Source organism: Hylaeus anthracinus, unplaced genomic scaffold, assembly GCF_026225885.1.
Source record: "Hylaeus anthracinus isolate JK02 unplaced genomic scaffold, UHH_iyHylAnth1.0_haploid 12001, whole genome shotgun sequence".
Classification (NCBI taxonomy): Eukaryota; Metazoa; Arthropoda; class Insecta; order Hymenoptera; family Colletidae; genus Hylaeus; species Hylaeus anthracinus.
Window position 1 is genome coordinate 1,299,224 of NW_026534348.1, and position 22,582 is coordinate 1,321,805.

General features: G+C 32.3%; 1 protein-coding gene across 14 annotated transcripts; it reads right to left on the bottom strand.

The window, feature by feature from the left end:
• Positions 1-1,800: 1,800 nt before the first annotated feature.
• LOC128890905 (WD repeat-containing protein 7) lies at positions 1,801-19,632 on the bottom strand. Of its 14 annotated transcripts, none has more exons than XM_054149892.1 (27): positions 19,472-19,629; positions 19,161-19,325; positions 17,870-18,048; positions 17,522-17,754; positions 17,292-17,434; positions 15,241-15,431; positions 15,024-15,169; positions 14,755-14,775; positions 13,722-13,748; positions 12,178-12,268; positions 11,669-12,083; positions 11,337-11,557; positions 10,903-11,122; positions 10,693-10,807; positions 10,371-10,576; positions 10,154-10,291; positions 9,973-10,041; positions 9,286-9,387; positions 8,342-8,554; positions 8,008-8,272; positions 7,723-7,942; positions 7,438-7,663; positions 7,020-7,357; positions 6,576-6,899; positions 6,403-6,495; positions 6,130-6,327; positions 1,801-6,048 (listed from the first exon to the last, which is right to left on the bottom strand). In XM_054149892.1, exons 3-27 carry the CDS (start codon positions 18,032-18,034, stop codon positions 5,863-5,865), a joined length of 4,566 nt encoding a protein of 1,521 aa, XP_054005867.1. In that variant the 5' UTR covers positions 18,035-18,048; positions 19,161-19,325; positions 19,472-19,629; the 3' UTR covers positions 1,801-5,862. The 14 variants fall into 14 exon arrangements, with proteins under 14 accessions (XP_054005867.1, XP_054005869.1, XP_054005862.1 ...); XM_054149894.1 differs by having other exon boundaries at positions 7,020-7,360; positions 17,313-17,434; positions 19,472-19,628; XM_054149887.1 differs by having other exon boundaries at positions 7,020-7,360; positions 19,472-19,628.
• Positions 19,633-22,582: the final 2,950 nt, after the last annotated feature.

Below are 22,582 nucleotides of genomic sequence, written 5' to 3' on the forward strand. Positions count from 1 at the left end.
GAAGTACTTATGACGAAGCTTCAAAACTCCAACGTGTACAATTGACTGAGATATATACAAACTCATAATTATAATTGTCATTTATTTATTCTATTAGTAATTAGGTTTATATTTTTTCTAGCAGAAGTTCAAGGATCAATGTGAAAGAGAAGTCCTTCAGTGTTGAATTATAATTTAAAGGTACTTGTTTATTGCGACAATGTTAACATACTTCTAATACTCTATTAAATAAAAAGTACTAGAATATAAAAAATAAATTAATATTATTCTTACGTAACATTTTTTGTGATGAATTTTTGGCTAGAGTCCTGAGTAAAAGAGATGACAATTTCTGTTTATATATACACTGATATTTCAAATTACGAACCTAGAAAGTAACGTGAATGAAATTATATACAAATTTATTGTTTGCTTTTTTTGTTGCAGTGTCTCATTGAATATTGATACCAAATTACATGTCGTTCAATTTATGTACACAAATCAACCTCAATATTTATTTTACAATATATTAGCAATACTACTAGTGCAACTTAAATATTTTGTATTTTGCATAACTATTAAAGAAATATGTTGTAATCTAATAATCCGATAATCCTACTCATAATTGAATATCTCCCTTCTCCTTACATCTCTACATAGTATAAAATAAAGTTCTTGGTAGGCGTCTATCTGTTCGGGCTAATCGCTAGAACCACTTGATCAATATGATTCACAAATGGTTCTAATGAATTTTAATTAAGTAAGAAGAAATTTAAATATTCCGCAGGAAATTGGTGTCGCCATCCAACAACGAATATACTGAACTATTTTAGGAGTATTATCAGCGCCTCTATCGGGAAAACGCCCAAGTTTGTTCTTGATTAGTTCCTCTTTTTACTGCTAGATGGTGCTATTTACATTTTTTTTATCATCGTCGATAACTTGTCGATATATTACCATAATATCAGTAAAAAAAACAATGTATATCTGCGTCTCGTCTAATTTCATATTCGATATAAATAAACTAGTATTAGTATATTATTAGAAATTTATAAATTAACTATCGACACACAAGTTTACTATACAGTGTGCACTATAAAACAGGATACGATCTTTCATTTCATAATGACTGAAATTACACGTGGTAGATAGTTTATAAATTTAGGCTTTGACCTAAATCCATTAAATTAACTACATGAATTTATTTTGTATACAGTATTTTATTAATTGTAACAGAAACCTAGTTGACAGATAATTTCTAACTAAAGGAATACAAGGAACTGTAGCGGTTCGTAAATGTTTGACTTTCGTGAAATAAATAAATAAAGTAATATTTCCTTTGTATAAGTTGATAAACAATTCCTAAAAACACGACATTTAAACTTGATTTTTAAATATTACGTACCATATTTCATCTGTAAAAATTGCTACGATTAAAGCTTTTAATTAAATTTACAAGTTATATCTATACCATTGTCCTCTGATACTAATCAGAAACATCTAATTTTTTGTATTAATTTGTTAACCCCCTATTGCACATGTAATAAAAACAATTTCAGCAAAGTATACTCAGGAAGATTCCCAAGTCATATTTTTTTTATAAGACTATGTAGTAGCTTTGTAGATTCATCTACTTATTATTTAATTATAATATTAATTCTTAAATGTATAAATAATAAGAAATAATTTTCTTTTAAAGATAAGATTCGTGCAATAAAGGGTTAAAGAAACAAATAAGAATTATTACTTTTTATAATACGAATGATTGAATAGCTTTTTTGGTAAATAATGCATGTGTAAAATTCGTCAAGATAGAAACGATTTTCGTTTTCATGGTATATATATTATCGAATTTTCAACGCAACGCGTTTCACATTGATTACATTTAATTACATTCAATTATTGCATAACGATTAACAACACGTGCGGTATACTTTCTTTTGCATTAAACCTTACTTTTAGTGATGGAATCTAGAATTACCCGAAACGGTTCGAGTGAACAATGGAAAACATCGAGATTATAAGAAGTTGAAACAGCTGTATACTAGAAAGTTTCAAGAATTTAATCGCTAACAAGCGGGCTCGCTTTGCTCATTTTATGTAAGAGAAATAGAAAATTTAGTTATTTGTAATTTCCATAAATTTTGTGACATAGAATGATTTTTTATAACAATTTTTGTTTTGAAAATGCAGTAATCATGTTCGTTGAAATTGGAAATGATTATTAGTTGAAGAAGATAGATAATTCGAAGTTTTCCAAAGACCGAAATCATTTTGAAGATTGGAATATCGAGTACATCCATCACTGACTATCTTTGTCGATTACGAGAGAATGATCGATGAAAACGAAAATCTATCGTTGACCATTTTCTCGATCGAACTTCGTTTCCCTCAATCCTGCCCATGGATGGAATCTTTCATTAGGTTTTATCTTTATTCAGAGTTTTGTGTTTGTCTGTGTTTACGTCAGACGTACACATAACACAGCATCAAGGTTACCAGACGTCTTAAAAATTAGGTTTATCATATTCCTCGTAATAAAGTCATATTTTCCAAAATATGTCTGGTTGCTATCAAGTTATGTTCAAATTTAACGTACAATGGCTGTGTACAGCAAAGTACAAATGCCTGAACTTAGATAAGAATTCGTTTGGCATCTCTTTTGACATAAAATATTATTTAACATTGTTTAAAATTCTTACCATGGCTCTCTTACTGATTATTACTCTTTTCATGCTTTAATCTTCTTGCTAGTCATGGCTGTTGCAATTTTTTAAATCTGGTAACCTTGCGCAGCACCGACTATGTGATATTTATATTGGTAACTAGTCGGAGAAAGATACCACTGCTCTGGAGAGCAAATTTGAACAGGATTGGTTTAACCATACGCAACGCACGATAAAGTACATAATGTACACATAAATAATTACATAGATACAATTAGGCATAGATCGGTTTTATATATACAAGTAACGCGGAGCAATCGTTTGGATTCGCCGCGATGAGATGCTATGTCGGGGAGCCAATCCGTCGTCTCATACTTTCTCACAAAGTCAACTTCGTGTTTTTGCGTTTACGAGTATTTCGTTTTGATACCGATCGTAGACACGCCTGCGTGACATATTGCCTGCGGTACTAACATTTCTTCCTTCTCATGATAATTGAAACACTAATATCACTTAAATTTTGTTATCGATAAGATTTGGTTTCGTCTTCCAATCCATCCGCCTATCTATTCTATAAAGGACGAATTGTACAGTGACAAGCAAAACTTCACACATGATATAAACATTTCCAAATGTGTTCACATATCTTAGACTGATAACATTGTATTACAAATTATGAAATGGTATACGAGTGTTATTATCTATTATCCATCAAGGCCAGTTAATATTTGTTTACATTATTCAGAATATAGAATGGTACATCTGTACCAACTTGATTGAAATCAGTGTTTACTAATACCGATTCGCCCTGTCGCTTCTGTACTACTTTCTTAGTCGTTTGCAACTTTGTCAACAAACGTTCATCTACTATTCATTGTTGATAAGTATTGCTGTACTTATTAAGAACATAACAGAATGAAAAATTCTTAAAAGTATGTTCAATTATTTGCTCATCACTGTAATGTGTAATATGCGAGTAAATATATTCTTCAATTCATGGACAAATTTCTTCACACATTAAATTTGTATCATTTTTTTTTTATAAATTCTTTTTCGATATACTGATTTAAGTTACTGTCAGAAGCTTCAAATTTAACATTTCAAACAGTTATACAAAGGAAAACAGAAGATATGACGGTATCTCCTGAGAAAATGTCAGCGAATGAATTCGATGAACACGTCAAAATACCGATAACAAAAATTATTTCGGCATAATCGTTTGTTATATTTCATTTGATTAACACAACTCGTCGTCCCTGACATGAGCACTGTGTCATTCGTGTTACCGATTTCGCTTAAATTTTGCATTTTATATAATAGTGCATTAAATATAAATGGTATATTGTCCTCAATTTTATGAGAAATTCAAACATAAATTCGAGAAAACATATTGATTTTTAATTCTGTTTAAATTCATTAAATTATTGTTGAATATTACTTCAATAATATACTAACTGTTTCGTTTCAACCTTGAACTACTCGAATCTATAGAGCGTTGTGTGTATAATACATTATTGTATCCGATTTGCACTATACATTTGTATATAAATTTGAATGAAATCGATAATTCCAATGTAGCACAGTTCCCTTTCAAGATGTTTTAGTTTTGATTCTAAACACATGACATTTGGTTATACCCAAAGATTTACCATGTGTTGGAAGATACACTCGTGATTTTGTGCGATCCATTATAGACGTAACAGAACTGCGACGTGGAAATTGATCATCACAATTGTATACATCATTATGCGTATGTAAGAATCTGGGCGACGGAGTCGTAATTTCTCTAACAAAAATCGTTGCCATGCTTACATAAAACATTGCGCTAATCTCCCAAAAGGCAATAACGATAATAAATTAAACTAAATGAATTCGATAACATCTACATTCTCTACCGCGTTATCCGTTTGTTTTACAAATGGAGAAACATTTTAACTCGAGAAAGAAAAATAATTGGGAAATCACACTTCACGTTCGGATGACTGTACAGATCAAATTCAATCCGTTGCATTTTCGATTCTAAATGATGAAATAAATATTATTACATAATAGTTTTCGCGTGGAATATTTATAAAAACTGTAATAACCGTCGCAAAAGTTACATTTTCATGTATCAAAGAATTTAACTGTTAATCTTCACTATCACTTTGTTCTTAGTCATAAGTAACAAATATGCGCGATCGAGTGGCGATTAAGATCAGATCTCGACGTACAGTTCTCTTTATAAGACACAAAAACATTCAACATGCTAAACGGTAAAAATCACGCGACAGGTAACACGTGTAAAATTCGTAAAACAGGAATTCATTTGAAGCGTTTAACTATACATAAACAGATTAAACATAAGGCGATTGATACAAATTGTTACATTGATCTATGGTTTTCGCCATTGTAAGTATTATGTATGTACAAATCCTTAGGCGACAATTAATATTTTTTGCCTTTTTTTTTGGTATGTATATATACACATGTATGTACTTTCAACGCGAGGTACCAGTACGGTAACCTTTCAACTATTATATCGGAGTTTCAGGAATATGTAAACGTGGCTCGAATGACACACGCGATAGCGTAACATTGCGTAATGTACAGTACAGCACACAAATCCTTTTACGTAGAAACGTTCAACAAATTTCACGATATATATTTGATAGTATGAAAGCGTTTCACATATTTTACTTTAGATCTAGACTCGGAAAATTCTAATGAATTATTCAGATCCGTAACTACGTAGATAATAATCAAATGATATAGTGCATTGATTTAATAAATAAAAAGAATACTTTCTTTAAGGCGTGACAACATTCAAACTATTTCCGGGTGCTACAGCAACGCAAAAATCGAGCATATTCGTGCGCACAACCAAAAAACGTAAAGGTTTAAATTACATAAATGGAAAAAAAAGAAGATACGATAGATTGAAAAGGAACAAATTTTCGTACCATGCTCGATGATAATCGCTATGTCATATCCTGCGCCGTGGAACGATGAAATTCATCACTCGAGCATATTCCGTATGATACGGTATCTGATTATTTAGCATTAGCACTATTGAAGTACCAATAAACGCACCAACATTCACGACGGCACTTTCGGTTATTTTTGTTTGTTGTCTACGATGATTCCACGTTTCTGCTTGTAAACTGATCCCACTTGCTGTACTGCTCAATTTTTTTTTTTTTTGTCCAGTACTGGAATAGGAGGGGCCATCTATTGTTTATACGTTAAATCGTGTTTCAGATCCGTCGGCAAGCATCAACGTAACCGTTCGGTTATTTATCCATATCAATCGAGCTAATCGCATAGGGTTCAATCGCGCTACGTCATTAATAGGCGCAGTACTGTATGACTTAACGCAACGTGTCTGTGAATTTCCTAGGCCAAACATTCCGCTATTTGTTTGCTAGAAATGTTAAAAGTTTTTAATTAATATTATCGACGTTTACCTTAAAATTAACTAAAGAATAAAAATTGTCCTTCCTACCTGCCAGAAACATAGCTTATTTTCCGCGCATGAATAGCTAACCAGGAACTTGCCCTCAGGTGAAAATGCTAACGCAGTCACCGGTACTGAATGCGCAGGTACTGTCTGGCATTTAACGTTTCCTCGCAATTCATAGAGAGCGAGTTGACCGTTGCGACTACCGACTGCTATCCTGCGCGTTGCTGGACAGTGACTTACCTGAAGAAAATATGAATTTGTTACGAGCCTACGCTTAAACAAAACGCTGAATAGTACCAATATCAATTAACTTACTTGATTAAATCTACATACTGCTGGAAATACGTCGTTTAATGGTTTAGTTTTGAGATGACCTGGGTCCAGACAATGTAAAATAATATCCATGACCTGTAAACATTGGTTATTACATTATAAATACGAAAACGTTTCAGGTTTCTCCAGATTCCGGTGAATACTATTATTTTTACCTCAACTAAAAGATCACTCATTTCACTCTGCATTTTATCGATTAATTGTTCAACAATTCGGAGTATTTCTGGTTTCGCCCTAGCTAAAACGCTTGCACCTATATTTACATTTAGTGTTTGCGCATTTTGCTGCAGTGTATTAAATCTAGCCACCTCTCGCGCCATCGTAGTAATGAATGCTGCAGGTCTGGCAGTAGCTATTAAGGTTAAAGCATGACGTGCCGTGCGACATGTATCAGCTTGAGGTGTAAGAGGAAGGCCGTACGTCATACTTGGTACTAATTTATCAGCATCACAACACATTTCCAATAGACCCAATAATACCTGTTAATTATTATTTGATTTTTAAATATGACAAGCAATATATGATATTTGTTTAAACATTTTCCTAATCTATTATCATAATTATTGATTTAACATTTAAATTAGTAGTATTTTTCTTACTTTCGATACGTCAAGATATGGTTCCCAAACCGTGAAACCTCTACCAATGAGATCAATTGCTGCTCTTCGCAATGCCGTGTGTAAAGGCAATTTAGGAGAATGCGGCGCGTGTAACAGATGCGTGAGCGCCAAACTAGTATGCCTGGCAAGATTATTATTTCCTATTCCGAAACCTTCTACAATCGAACTCTTTCGCCTCTGTTCATTATCCCTTTTCTGATTCATCGTAGTAACGTCTTGACCAAATTCAGCACCTATTACGCCCAATAATACAACTGCCGTCGTTTGTTTTCGTTTCAGTTCCGCCACGCTCGATGGTTTCCTAGCTACATTTATTTCTGCTGATAGTAAGAATGTATAATTAGGATGTTTACCCGATAAAAATAATGGAACGCCAAATAAATGTTTCATGAATTACCTTCCACTAATTCTTCCTCTTCATCTTCTTCTTCTTGATGCGATTCAGATGGAGGAATTGGACTATTAGAAGTTGGAGGACTTTGGTTCTGTACTTGTGGTGCAATGGGCTCTTGAGTGCTGTACATTGGAAGATATTGCGACCAACTATCTACCAGCGCTTTTCTTCCTTTTGGACCCATTCTACCTAGTTCGGCGAGTAATAAAGCTTGAGCAGCTTCGCGGATCTGAAATATTGTCATTAGATTTACTATTATGCATTCTAAACGTGTTGGCAATAACTAACCTCAAGGCATTGATGTTGCCATCTCCGTGCCATCATTTCGACTTGAGGCCGTTTGAATGTTTTCGCACCACCTTGCGAAGCTACTTTGTCAGGTAGAAGCACGCAATGCAAGGTCGCTAAAAGCGACCAACCTTGCTTAATCTGTGCCTGTTGTACTGTATAAATTTCTTCATTTTCTTCTTCTGCTTTGTTCCAATTAACTGCCGATCTGTTACCCGGTCTACATAAAATATACCCATGAAATTTATCCTACAATATAATTTTGTGTACGAAACAAACGCTGACCTATGCAGTTTTCGATTCCGTTCTTGTTCAGGTACAAATGTTGCATTATTCATTGACATTAACGTATTCGCCAAAGCGACTACTGCCAATAAATGATTACTGGTTAATGTGGTAGACAGCTCCCAATGTGCTCTTGCTGTGAACGCTCTGGTAAGCCTTTCTTGTCTGACTAATTCGATTGGTAAACGTTGTTCCAGTTGCGTTGCCGGTTCACCGGCTGGTTCCAATTGCGTTTGCCAAGTTGGTAATAGTAACGACATGTAACCTACGATAAACAATGTTGATTTAACAACGTAGATACGTACTTAGGAAGTTTTCATATTTTTGCGCATACCTCCTTTAGACAATACTCCAAAAGAAACAGGAACCATGGGTCTTAGTAAACCTAGCTTTCCTTCGCAAACGCGATCTAAGTCTGGATCCATGCCCCAAGCATGTAATAAGCTCAATATAAGCTGAGCAACCTCCATAGTTGCATTTGGTTCGCTGAAAGCTCCATTCCGTTTCAAATTGTTCTTTGCAGCGTCGCTATTATTCCAATTGTCACCTGCGAATGATTAGGACTTCTAGAGTAGCTACAGACATGCAAATTTTAAATCTACCACAGCTGTGCATTGAAGAAGTGAAGTATAACATCAAAGTTTAAAACGTTCCATACATTTTCACACAAAAGTTTCCTGAAGTAAACATATTAGAAATATTTCAATGATCAACTGCCAATACGTTTCAACCCTAAATATTCATTGTGTCAAATGTATGAAAAGTTTTATAACAATATGCACCGATACGAAATCTATAAATAAAGATGAATGTATAAAGCAAAAACCTGAAATGTATGAAATGTTAACATATATATGTAAAGTATAATGAATAAATAAAAGAAACAATAATTTTAGATACTATACAATAGTGGCCAAAAATATGATTTATATATTCCATAGTAACATTTTTTTTTTGCAACTCACTGTTGTACATAAAAGTACTAAACTACATTGTATACTTATTGAATAACGAAACAGCCTGGAACGAATAATTTGGCGCACAAATTAATAACTGTTCAAATTGTAAAGCACTATGTAAGTTCATCAAAGGAAATGTTAATGAGTACCCTTAGTGTCTTGTATCATAAACATCAATGAATGCATTTTACATAAAAAAAAAAGAAGAAACTGAGAAGCGAAACGACAAATCTAAACTAACAAAAAAAAATCCATGCGATGTGATTTCAGCAGCAGAAAGTACAATAAAAATAGCCATCCTCCTTAAATCGTGGCTAACCTTTACCGTCGAGAGTCGACGGCTTGAGGCCAACGCTTTCCACCTTGGCCTGAATTTTAGTGTGTACGTTCTCTGCACCCTCCTTCATTTTAGCCAATATACCTACAGAAAGAAATTGGCTTTAGATGTAATAAACGAACTTTATCTCAAAACGAATCTTCTAACTAACGACTATAGTTGAAGTATGGATTACAGGCATTACGAAATCTGTGAATATTATATGAAACAAACATTCCATGAACGAGCATATTTAGGTTATATGTCCAAGATTATAGAAATACTACCAAGCGTAAAAAAGAATTAAGAATACAAAACATTGCTTCACTATACCAAGTTTCTAATTCGAACAAATTTCGATCGATCAGTCTTTTGACACATATATTGGAGTTCCGAATGAAACAAGTATATAGAAATATTACTTCGACCGGATTAATACCGCCTCAACAAGATTTTTGGAAAATATGCATAAAACCACCTATATCTGTGCACATGCAGTCATACGAGAAGAATTGTATGTGCGTATTAATTGAATAATGAATAGCTTGTGCAGGAAGTAATATATCAAGAAAAACTAACGATCCTGTATGATATCCTTACTAAACCTTCGTTCTACAAGATATATACAAAAAAAAAATAACCAGATACAAACTACGATTTGCAAAATAAAACAATAGCAGAGAACGGTACCGTGACGATCCTTCTCCTTTAAAATTCGTTCAACGTCGCCGGCCTTATCCTTGACGCGACCGAAAAAGTCTATAAAGTGGCATGTTAGTATCAATTTCTTAATTAATTCACATAATAGTTAAATTTTCAAAAGTAACTTTTTATTTGCTAGTATACGGAGAAAAGTGAACTATGTCTTCACCTGCAATTTTTTTATGCGCGTCTGGACTGGCGGACTGTGTCAGCGCTGCAACTTTTTGATACTCCGAGGCCGAAATTAGACCTTGCGCTTCCAATGAACCTGGCGACATCGTTCCATACTCGTCACTAAGTAGTTGTACTACACAAAAGAAAAAGAGAAATGCCTTTATTGATCTGTTATTACATATGTTGTAATCAACACAAAAAAAAATTAATACCTATTAATGCTTCTATGTCAAAAAATAAAATGTGACTTTCTGGATCTTTAGGATTACTCCTAAAACCTTGAATCATTAGAGGAGCGCCTTTTGCTTTTATTTGACTTCCGTGATCTGGTCCATGGCCGCCATGAAGTTGTTGCAATTGATGTAACCCTCTTTGTGTCGCGTGTCTTATAGCAGAGAGGTTTCTATGCCTTAAACCTCTGAAAAAAATAATATAAAATACAATAAATAAGATATAAAAAAAATTACAGTTTAGGATCCTTCCCCTAAAATTTACACAAGGTTCTCACCATCTACGTTGCAAGATTTCATTTACCTAAAGAAATGCACGGCAGGATTAGCTAAGCCTAGTTCTCCACCCGCGGCCGATCCTCCAGCTGCAGCTATAGTGTTTTCGTCACACGCGTAGAGTACTTCTTCGGCAATAATACCTGTAAGAATCGTTAATTATGGCGGTACATACAAAATCGGTAATTATCAGGATATTTTATATAAAGGAATATGAGAATTGAAAATGTATACATACCATGTAATACACGATCTAGGTGACCAGTTTCCATTTGCCATACATATACAGCCCCATCCGAACATCCGACTATCATAAAGTCATCCAGTGGCCTCCATTTTATGGTAACAACTGGAAACAGGTGTCGCGAAGCAAGAACAACGCACTTCCTTTCTGCTAGCGATAATAAAGTAACACTATGATCTGACGCAACACTGCAAACACACTTTTGTATTCTAGGCTAAAAAAGAACAACGAGATTATAATTACATAACAATGAAAAACCATACCATAGTATAAATAGTACATTATGAAATAACTGTTATAAAACTGTATTAGTTGTTAATGTACGTAGAAAGAAATTTTACTATCTTTTAATTAAACTTTTAACTAATATAACAGTTGTTTCAAAAATCATTCTATTTGTTCGAGATGATTAATAACATTTAACGTACACTACAATTATCAGGTGGCACCATCAATTGAGTAATTTCACCAGCGTGGACACAGAACCTGTGAATCAGCGTACCGGCATAAAGGTCCCACAAACATACAGCGAAATCGACTGAACCAGATACAAGATGTACTCTGTCATAACGCGGTGCAGCTCCATGCGGATATAAAAGACAATTCACTCGACCAGAGTGACCTAAAAGTACTTGGTGTGGGGGCCAATCTATAAACCATATAATAATTTATATTGAAATTGCTTGTTCGATCACTAATGGTTTCGTTTGAAAATATCATTATATTTAATAATATGTTCGCAAGTATGAATTGATTGTACCATCGTATTGTTGGTGATTCCCATGAAGTAATTGGAGCATGACTGTTTGTGTTGCAGGAACAATGATAATACTGCCATCTTCGCGACCAACAACTAGGCGACTTTGTTGTGGTAAATATATACTAGCCGTTAACTTTATACCATGTCCATCTCCACTGTCCAACTGATCTAATATTCCAACCGGTGGTGGTCTCATTTGTGCCCAAGCAGTGGTCAGACTTATTTTCACTGCTGGTGATAATGAGACAGGTGTTGAGTGATCATTCTGACAGATTTGGGACAATTGTTGAGTTGTTACTTCTGGTACTGTCCAAAGAAAAACAACACCTTCGCTATCACCACGTAATAAATATTTTAGTGTTTTACTTTGCCGTTGTACTGTAACTAATCGCATTGCTGGTGGGCACGACAGAGGCTATAATAAAAACAATGTAATGTACTACCCGATAATTTTGGTTTTTATATCTTATTTAAAGCTTTTTTTTATTAATCAAAAACTTCGAAATTACCTTGTCTCCAGGTTGCGTCAGAGTACAGTATAAGTAAGGTTGATCATATTCGGCACCCGCCGTATGAAAACTTTTATTGTCTGCAACGCTACTGCATGATCAAAACAAAGAACAATAATATATTATGTTAGTATTTTTAATCTTTTATATAACATGATGCCATTTATGGCCACCAATTCACAACAGATTCTAATATATTATGATATATTAGAAACTATTTTATAGAATTATCCATAAATAGTAATTATTATATTTCGTGAACGATCATTTGCATTTGTTATATTTAATAGCTTATTTAATAAGAAATGTATCAGTAAGCAGAAAAGCATTGCATAATTTGATTCAATCAATCTATATAATCATGTTTTTCTTACAGGAATTTGTTAAATCAGATGTAAATCTAATATATAAATTTATTTGCAAAACTAAATTCAGCATAAGTAACTAAAACTATAATAAGCTGGCATGGCACTACTACATTTTTTATTTAAATGATTATTTTCATCATTCACCTGATCTATAAAGTAGTGATACATGTAAAGCAATTCAAGGCAAACGAAAGGTGAAAACACAAAGTCTGAAATGCATATTGCCCTTGTTTGTTATGTCTTCGTTTAACATGTTTTTGTATGATATTGTTTAACACGGTAATTATTTAGAAGATAGAATATGAACTATACACTTATAAGCAGACAGTGCACGAAAATGTATTATATTATTATTATTGCTAGTGAAGTAAAATCATTTGAAATACAAGAGACTCCCTAAAGAATAATGAAGTATTAAGTTCTGTCTCTATATGATATGACAAACCACTTTTCCTGGACCATGAAATTTCAAAAAGAAAAGTTTCTTTTTCATAATATTGTAGAATGCAAGAACATATAATTTATGATATTCAATCGTAATTTTAAACTGCATTGTTTTTATATTATTTTGTTCTGTCAATTAAATATACGGTATCCTAATTTTTGAATTTCTATAAAATCATAAACTACACTATTTACATCTATTTACAATAACTGAATACAATGAAATTCATGTATTTTACTGTTTATATTAAATAATTTGTTACAACAAACTATCTATGAATTATTCGTAAAGTTGATACTAATTTAGATTTAAATATTAGATAAAGTTTTCTGTTCCACAATTTTACTTCTGATAAAGAAGTACATACAAATCTGTTAAATTTTTTAATTAACTTTTGAAACTCCAACTGTACACCAAATGTATTGTAAGGAGAAAGCAAGATCAATCCTAAAAGGAATTTTCTACTTTCTCTTTACATCACATTATTACTTTATTATTTAAGCAAATTTCATTGTATTTATCTTTCATCTGTACATATATGAAAATGTATAGAACTGCACCTGATTGATCACATTCAGTATAAAGGAGAAGAAGTAATTATGAAAACTAAATCAGTAGAAGAGCAATATGATTAAAAAAAAAATACATACGAAAAACACAGGTAAAGAGACAGTGAAATTACAGTGAAGAACACAAGACGAGAGTGTGTAAAAGAAATAATCCAGGGTTACCTGCTGAGAGCCTTGCCCTTCAGCTTGCTAGAAGGACACCAGATCCACCGTAGAATGTAGTAGATGTGTATTATATGAAAAAGACACATCACCGTAAAAACAGATCACAGTGTTAATTGTATGTTTGTAATATGGGAAAATGAAAAACTACTTGAGTATAAAACTTTCAAATTTTCTATATCGACTTTACTTAGATCGTATATGCACTGCTTTGGTGTACTTTTCTCACTGATTAAGAAAACTCATCGAATTCGATCACATTGATGAAACAACAAAAACATTTAATGAGAACTTTGCTTACCTATGTATATAAAACCATTTAAAGTGCACATAAATACAAAGTCATTTATAACATTCATACCGTAAATAGTAAATAAAATACATTTTTGTTTAAACGTTAAAACTTCGTTAATATAGTTTTTGTATAAAATAGATAGATCCAAATTTTAATTTTTAATTTAATAATCGAATATGAATGTTCATGGTAAATGATGTAAAGAAATATAAAGAGAACAAATATTAAATGTGTGCATTGCCAGCAAGTGCCTCTACAGAATAGCATTCAGACTTAAAAATTGAAGCCTTTGGTTAATTTGAAGATTGGTGCATCTAATTAAGGTGAATTTATCTACGTATTTTGTATATTCGTAAAGATACAGTAATTATGTTTGACATATTTTACGTTAAATTTTAAACCTGATTCGCCTGTAATGATATCTCATTTTTATTTCAGAAATCATTTGTCCTATGTTATAGAATATTGAACTATTATGATGTATTGTTAAATATATTGTATACTATATTATTAAAGCATATTATTAACAAATTCTTGTTATATTTTGTTTTTTTAAATATGTTAAATTGGTATAACAATTGATTACATCAATACAAACAAATGCATATTAGTATTACTAGCTATGCTATAAAAGTAAGCATCTCTTAATTAAATATTATACATATTTCTTTTATAAAAAACGATATGTTAATTATTAGGTCTGATAAAATTTACGATACTAATTTCCCAAAAAACTACCTGTCAAGGTGTACCAGAACCCTATAAGCAACAAATGAATAGTCTATTAAATGAATTGATATTTCAAATAACTAAATCATATTAGGTAATATGATCACGAATGTTCTGTCTTAGAAATACTTGATGTTATGAATTATGTACAAGCTCTTCTACAATATAATGAAATAATGAAATTCGAATATTTTATAAGAATTCTAAAATAAAAAAATATCCAAGATTCCAAAGTAGAGTAACAAGAAGGAGGAATCTCGTTCTATTTAGAAACGTACTTAGCTGGTAGTTTATAGAGATAACCATGACCTTTGTCACTCCACAAAATAACCCTGTCCGCAGCTAGGAAGTCGCCAGCCATCCAACGTTCTCCACGAGGCGCAGAAATTGAACACAAGACAGAAAAGTCACCGGCATCGTATATCTGTTTCAAGTAATGCATGAATAAAAACAAACTTAATTTATCTAAAAGGGTGCAGTAATAAGAATACATACCTGCCAATCTTTGGAACACACAATTAATACAGTTCTTTGATTATATGGGCAACAGGTCATTGCAAGTGCATTTAGACATCGTATCTGTTTGCTTTCATGTTCATAAAGGGGTTCACTGTTACGATTCTCATGACCAAGAAGAGTCCACACCTTGACCGTACCAGTTGTTGTTAAGGCCAGTACGACATCGTCTTTAAATGAATGGAAGCGCCTGTTGCGCGTTAACTACATCTAAGTAGGTGTTGTAGCATTTCAAGCAAAAGAATTTTCAGTATTGGTCAGCAAAGTAATACCTTACATGTATTGTAAATGCAAACCAAAACGTAGATCTTTTACAAAGTTATAAAATAATATTCTGATACTGTTAAATAAATATATTAATATCAAAGAAAAAAAAACATCAAAGTAATTTCTGATTACAGCTCTAACTAATATATCCATTTAATATAGTATTAGAATTTCATGCAAAATAAGATTCTTTGTTATATTTAAGAAATAATTATACCTTGTATGAAGATCTCAATACATGCATACTTTAATCATGCACAAAGCATCTTGAAAGTTTAGTAATTGTTGATTTTCAAAATATAGTATAGGGAAAGAGAAAGCCATTGAAATATTCATTTCTTTTAAATATATTTTCCATTTTCCAGTGAAGTTCTATACTAAACTTAAAAGATACCGCGTATTAAAAACTAACGTGCTGAAAACTTATATACATGTCTTTACCAAAACTGTAAAATTACACCTATTATGTAAATATTACGAAAAGTCATTCACTGATTAAAATACATGCGGTTATATTCCTTACATTATTTTTGTTTATTTAAATTCATTGTTAAATAACTATATTGTACTTTGAAAATTTTAATTCTAAGGAAGAGAAAATGGTTAAAGAACAGATATAAAAATTATATTATGTTTTTCAGTTCACTCTATATCGCAATAAGTAGTTAAAAAAGAAATTGTTCGATATACAGATTAAAGCCTAAAGCAACTAACGCACTACAAGAGCAATAAATAAACATTTAACTAAATGTTGATACTCCCTTTAAAATTATAAAAAAACAAAATTGCATTCATTGCATTCAAACATTAAACACATTTTAGAAATTATGAATTTAGAGTAATATATACTTACTATAAATATGGTTTATCACTCAAAAATGATATGACAGTGATTAACGAATGTAGGTAAAATGCAATGTATGCTTTAATGATGGTGTTTTGTAATAGGAGAGCAAATGAAGGAGATTAGTATGAGGAAGGAGATTAGTTGAAATGTTAATGTTTGCTCATTTGATTTCATTTTTCAAAAGAATGAAAATTGAAAGACGACGAGAAAGAAACAATGAAAGATATGATACAGCTTGGACTATCAGTGGAATAACACTGATGTATTTCCACATGTAATTCATTAACATGCTGCAACAATGTAACTTTTATTAAAATTTTGATAATGTATAAATTATTATCATTACGTAATATAGAGTACATTGTTAGTAGTGCCATCAAATAACATTATCATCAAAAAATACCCCTTATAGAAAAAATTAAGTACATGTAAAGTCTTTCATATACCCAAAGCGTAAAAGCTTCTTCAAGTTAATTGCTTAAAAAAAGAATTAACAGATAATTCAAAGCACCGAAAAATTGTAAAACTTACACGCATAGATCATCTTGTTAAATGCTTTACCAACGGAAAAACTCTTTAAACTTTATAAATAAAAGATCCCAAAGATAGTAGATTTTATTAATGACTTTAATACTTTAAAAAAGACCTGTTGAGCACCGAGATAGTATACGAAAAATTGGTAGAGCAGGAAATACCAAATATACTGTGCAATGAAATATCAAATGAAAGTCTAATCAGATAAAATAATATCGATTCGTTTTTGCTTCAATCAGATAAATTAAATAATACCATGAGTACCATTCTGTTATAGTAATCAAGTTTTGCACAATATACATTGGTAGAGCAGTCAGAGAGAAGGAAAAAGAGAGAAAGCAGCTTATGATATAAAGCGTAGGTGTGATGGAGTGTAACTAACTTGTGTGCACGTAGAACCGACCTTTCCGTTTGGCCGGCCGCAAAACGTGCAGAGCACTAATCCAATCAGGATTGACGCGCGAACTTAAGGTGAATAAGACTTCCAAGCTGAAAGGGTCCATCACTAAAACCTCAGGGTAGTATCTGAAATGTGAAACAAATTTTTATTCTTCAGTTTGGAACTGTATATTTGATTTTACTTAAAATAATATTAATGTAAGTCTGATGTACCCAGAACAAAAAAGTCTAACATCTTCTCCACCAGCGGAAACATAAGGCAACATCTGTGTGTGAACACTACTAAGTTTCACAGCTTCTCTGCATTTTCCATCAACTAAATCCCAAGTGCACATCTCTCCACTTTCACTGCTGCTGACAATATAATTCTGTTCCATGATAGCGCTTGCTCGACTCAAGCACAATATTGGAGCAGTGTGACCAACAAGTAAGCATCTTGGAGTCATCTTAATATGAAATTGACGGTGATTAATTATTTAAATTTTATACATTGAAATGTTCTCTTTTTACTTTCTATGTTTCTGATTAAATTGTTCAATATTACTAATAACATATATTTACATTTAGTGTTTCGGGATCCATTTGCCACAAACATATCTGCCCATCGTAACAGCCAGTCACCAAGGTTTTTTGATCTCGAGATAAATAAATACAAGAAATGCAATGAGTTGGAGCTATACGACCCCATAGCACTATGGGTACCACCAAGCTTGTACCTGCTGTCATTTTTAAAATTCAACCTATAATTTATAGTTAAAACTTTATAAAAACATATCAAAATTTAAAACACTTATGTTAATTAATTTATTTTGTATTATTACTAAAATTTATAATTGATCTACTAAATGCCAAACCACTTAAACATTGTTAATACAATTAAGTATTATGTATATTATAAATACATTCAATAAAATATGCAGTATTATTATCACACTTTAACATGTAATTTTAACATCTCTTTAATGCAAAAACATGGTTTTTATTATATAATAATTGAGAATATAAATTACTTAAAATTGCTAATTTTAAAAAGCAATCTAAATAACTTTTATTTTTTAAGAAAATAATGTTTCAATCTCTGGTTTTCGACCTTCAGATTTTAAAATGTTATTACTCTGTTTTTTTCATTTGAAATTTTTTGTCCTTTTTAAAATGATAAAATAGAAAATTAAAGTGTTCAGTTGTTGATCTTGATTGTAAACAAAATACATCCTACATGGATTAATGAAATAATAATATGAATATTGAACAGGGTTGACATAAAGAACTGTATTACCATATCATATTTTTTTGTTCTAATAAATTCATCATCCAATAAAACCGATAGTACCTACAATATTTAAACAGAGTAATGACATTATAAAATCTAAGAAAGAATATAAAATATGAAATGAAACATAGTTTTATTAAAATATAAAAGTTACCTGCATTGTTCTCTAACCTAATAAATCGAAATTATTTATACTTTTAGCCAATCCAATTGATAAAAAATAACAATAAAAATTCGTTTTAATTGTTTATACTTGATACATATTATATAATGTTCATTTATTCCCATCTTGGAACAACATATCAATATTTTTGATTTATCATATCATCGGAATATTCATTTTATGCATTTACACTCGATCAACTTGTCAATTCGCTAAAAAATTGTTTTGACAATACAGCAATACGTATACAGTCAAAGCACATGTTCATTTGTGTGAATGTACAAGTAAGAATTGTATCTACAAACATAAGTTTCTTTTATAACACATAAGATAACAATGATTCAAGGAAATATAACCCAACATAAACTGTTAACTGACAATGCGATAAAATAATCCCGTAATAAATAAAATGACAAAACCTTGTTATAGAGTAGTCGAAGAATAATCAGCGTTACATCGATATTAACAGCAGGTATTTTCGTTGATAACAAATCAATTCTTCATCCGTAGCAAAAAGGGCTTGACAAGTATCTACCACAAAGTCCATCGCAACAACGCGATACACTAAGGATCTCGAAGAAAACCTATTAAAAGCAATTAGAGGCGTCTGCTACATCACATTCACGAGATGTCAGTGACAATCTACAGAATTTCAATTTTATCGCGTTTGTATACAATTACTCCAGCAACTCAACGCGGGTTCTATGTAAAAATCCATAGAAATATTTACCGAAAATACTGAATATTAATGACAACAGCTCCAAACGTTGCAACTGGCGATATATGCCAAAAATCATACAATCCTTACTGCACTCTCACGATCGCGGCCATCTTGATGTTGAGAATAGTCTGACGAATACATATACAATCAGCTGTTCCACGTCAAAAGATCCCTAGACAGTAAAATCTTGTTTAACGCGGCCCTCGGTAGATAACAGAGAGTCCAAACTCAGATGTAATACCTTGAACGTTTTTAGTTACTTAGACATAAGTAGGCGGCGCTACTAGACACGACAAAACCATGTATTATACAATTTCAAGATATTCTATCTATCCTCAAAGTTCAATTATTCCGAACGTATACAAATAAATAGCCAATTCTACATATGTATATATTTTACTTTTATGTATCTTACAATTTAGGTGAAATATTTTACAATATTTAGTGTTTTTGATTCATTCTATCAGCTTTAGAATTTAGTCTTATATTTGACCGATCGTGTCCTTGATTTATCGACTGCGAAAAAAAACGAATTGTACTAAAGCGCACTCTACATCTATGTAAGCTAACCTTAGAAAATATACTCGGTCGGTACATCAAACTTGGAAACATTAATTCAGTAATCTCGTCTCCACTGTTTTACAATTAATAAGTATAATAATTGCAACAAATTAGCATTAGTCATATTGTTCAAAAATTAAGATATTCATATTACACAAATTGTAATATTTATAGAAATCCATATCCATAGTTAGGCGCTGGTATAGTAGAACTCCAGTTATCCTAATCTGGTTATCCCTCGACTGATTAGGATAAATGGAGTTCTACATTACTCACTGATACGTTGGATATGTAGTTGTGGTGCTTATTACCTAATGCTGTCTGTCAAATGTGCACTAATTAAGTCATGAACTCATTTTATTACATCTACGTTTGGATACAAAGACTTGCTTTCGTAGGCGGCATTGTCGTGTAGTAGAGAAATCGGATGGTAATTCAGTTTACCGTATGGTAATTGAAGAGATAGGAACTATTTCATGTCGAACTTGGACGTTTTACCACCGATGGCGCTGACCAAAAAATTTCAAATTTACCGCCCAATATTTAAATAGAATCTCTCAGGGGCTGTAACTGTGTTTGATTGTAGCTACAATACGGGTTTAGACTGATACATTAGGTGTTATTTAAATAGAAGACGGATTGAAAGAAAGAAGTAGTTGTTACTAAGATCCTTACTTAGATGCCAATGACTCCGGTTTAGCATGTTTACGAAATTATATTCTTGTTTTGAAAATTTTACTTTAGGAAATTTAATCTCTTCCATCTAGATTGACATAATTGTAAATGCAATGTGGCAGTATGATATTATGTTGACATGCTTGCAAGAAATAAGCATTTGAGTAATCAGTACGACCCCATTAACCTTTAACAGCGATATACATTTGCACGAAATGATTATCTTCTTACATCTTAAATTCGTAATTAATAATAATGTATCGAGCATTATTTTAACGTGGTCGGTTAGTAACATTTTTTATTATATGTAGAAACATTCTAGACGTTTCATGAAATCTGAGATAGAAGAAATCGAACACAACTGATCCGTGAAAAGGATAGAATAGTTCTTTGTATAGTGTACCGTTAAGAATGACTCAACAATACAGAGATATTTCCATAAAATATATTGTTCTTTTTTCACGATAAGATTAAACAAGAAGAATAACGACAAGCTTTAGCTGCTGATACTGAGGTCCATTTACGAGTTTTAAATATCTACAATGAGTCATAAAATTATTGGTTCGCACAGGGAGTTGGGACGGAAGTGATGACTAACAGTGTATTTCGTATCATAAGCAATTTAACAAGGAAAAAAAAACAAAAAAAAAACCAGATCGTAGGAACGTGTTTCTAGAGCTGCTGCATTGGAATCCCCTCTGAGCAAATAACGTTGTTTTAGCTATTCATTGAGTTGTGGTTTTCCAGGGATTTCAAGGACTCGTGCGCGATGGAGCATGTTAACGTGTGTTATCACGTATTCTTGCGGAGCCGCTTCGATGTCTCCAAGTGCTACAGTAAAGCGATTAGACGCATTGCATATCGCTTCCGAGAACGGTGATTATCCTGTACCATATACCGTGCTTGCATAACGTTTACATACGCGTACATACGCGTGAGTCTGACTCATTGGTAAATAAAATTTAAGGCTTTGGATAACAATAAATATTCTCCTATAGGTCGACGAATTTGTCTAAACAACAAATGCTATTTTATTAGGAATGAAAATATGTCATTTAAAAAGAATTAATTTTGTTTTTTAAATTCTCTTTACAACTTCATTTGCGAGCAAATTATTTACTTTATATAATCTTTCACGCGTTTTGTTTTGTTTCTTGATATATATATATATAGTTTTTTACGAAAAAAAGTCATGATTTTTATTCGAGAATCCTACATTCAAATGCAACGACATTGGCGGAATAAAGATTTGATGATCGTTGGTGCACGTAAATTCCAAGGTTTGTTTTGAATAGCTGATCATGCGGGCCTGAATACGATAATCTGGCTTCCTTCGTGCTCATCGGATATGGCCTAGATCAGCAGGCAAGATGCGTGATCTCATCTCGAGACGTATAACACAATCATTCGTAATTACCTCGTCACGAGTCTGCTCGCGTACTTGTTAATTCGCGTGCGAATAGCCTCCGAGAATTTGCGCCGAATGGACGCCTCTTTTCCTGTGTCTTTTCTCGACGTAATCGTCATTCACAGGGATGGCGAAACATTCGAGCATTCAATTTTATTTAAGAGATCAAATTTCTCATAATATTTGGTATGAACAAATAGAAGTACAGAAACGTTTGTTCAAACGCTATTCATGTATGATGGGGTATTATGCTTGTTCTGTAATGTTTATTAAATGAACGCGGAGGCAGAGATCTTGTTAGCTAGAAACTAGTCACAACGAGGTTCACGTTAACGTGATAACCCGAGCGAAAGGTTGCGACTCCGCTGCGTCTGAGTTCCCTTAAATTAACGCAGAATTAATCACGTTTCAGATAGTAAATTGCGAGCGAAATAACACATTAGATGCTACAGTAAACGAGACAGGCCAAGATGCAA

Excerpts from the sequence above, each read along its gene's own strand:
- LOC128890905 (XM_054149888.1), bottom strand. The coding sequence starts at position 18,034 with ATGACAGCAGGTACAAGCTTGGTGGTACCCATAGTGCTATGGGGTCGT. Across the intron at positions 7,943-8,007 it reads CGGAATCGAAAACTGCATAG|ACCGGGTAACAGATCGGCAG; the intron begins GTCAGCGTTTGT and ends TATTTTATGTAG. Across the intron at positions 6,900-7,019 it reads CATATCTTGACGTATCGAAA|GTATTATTGGGTCTATTGGA; the intron begins GTAAGAAAAATA and ends AATAATTAACAG.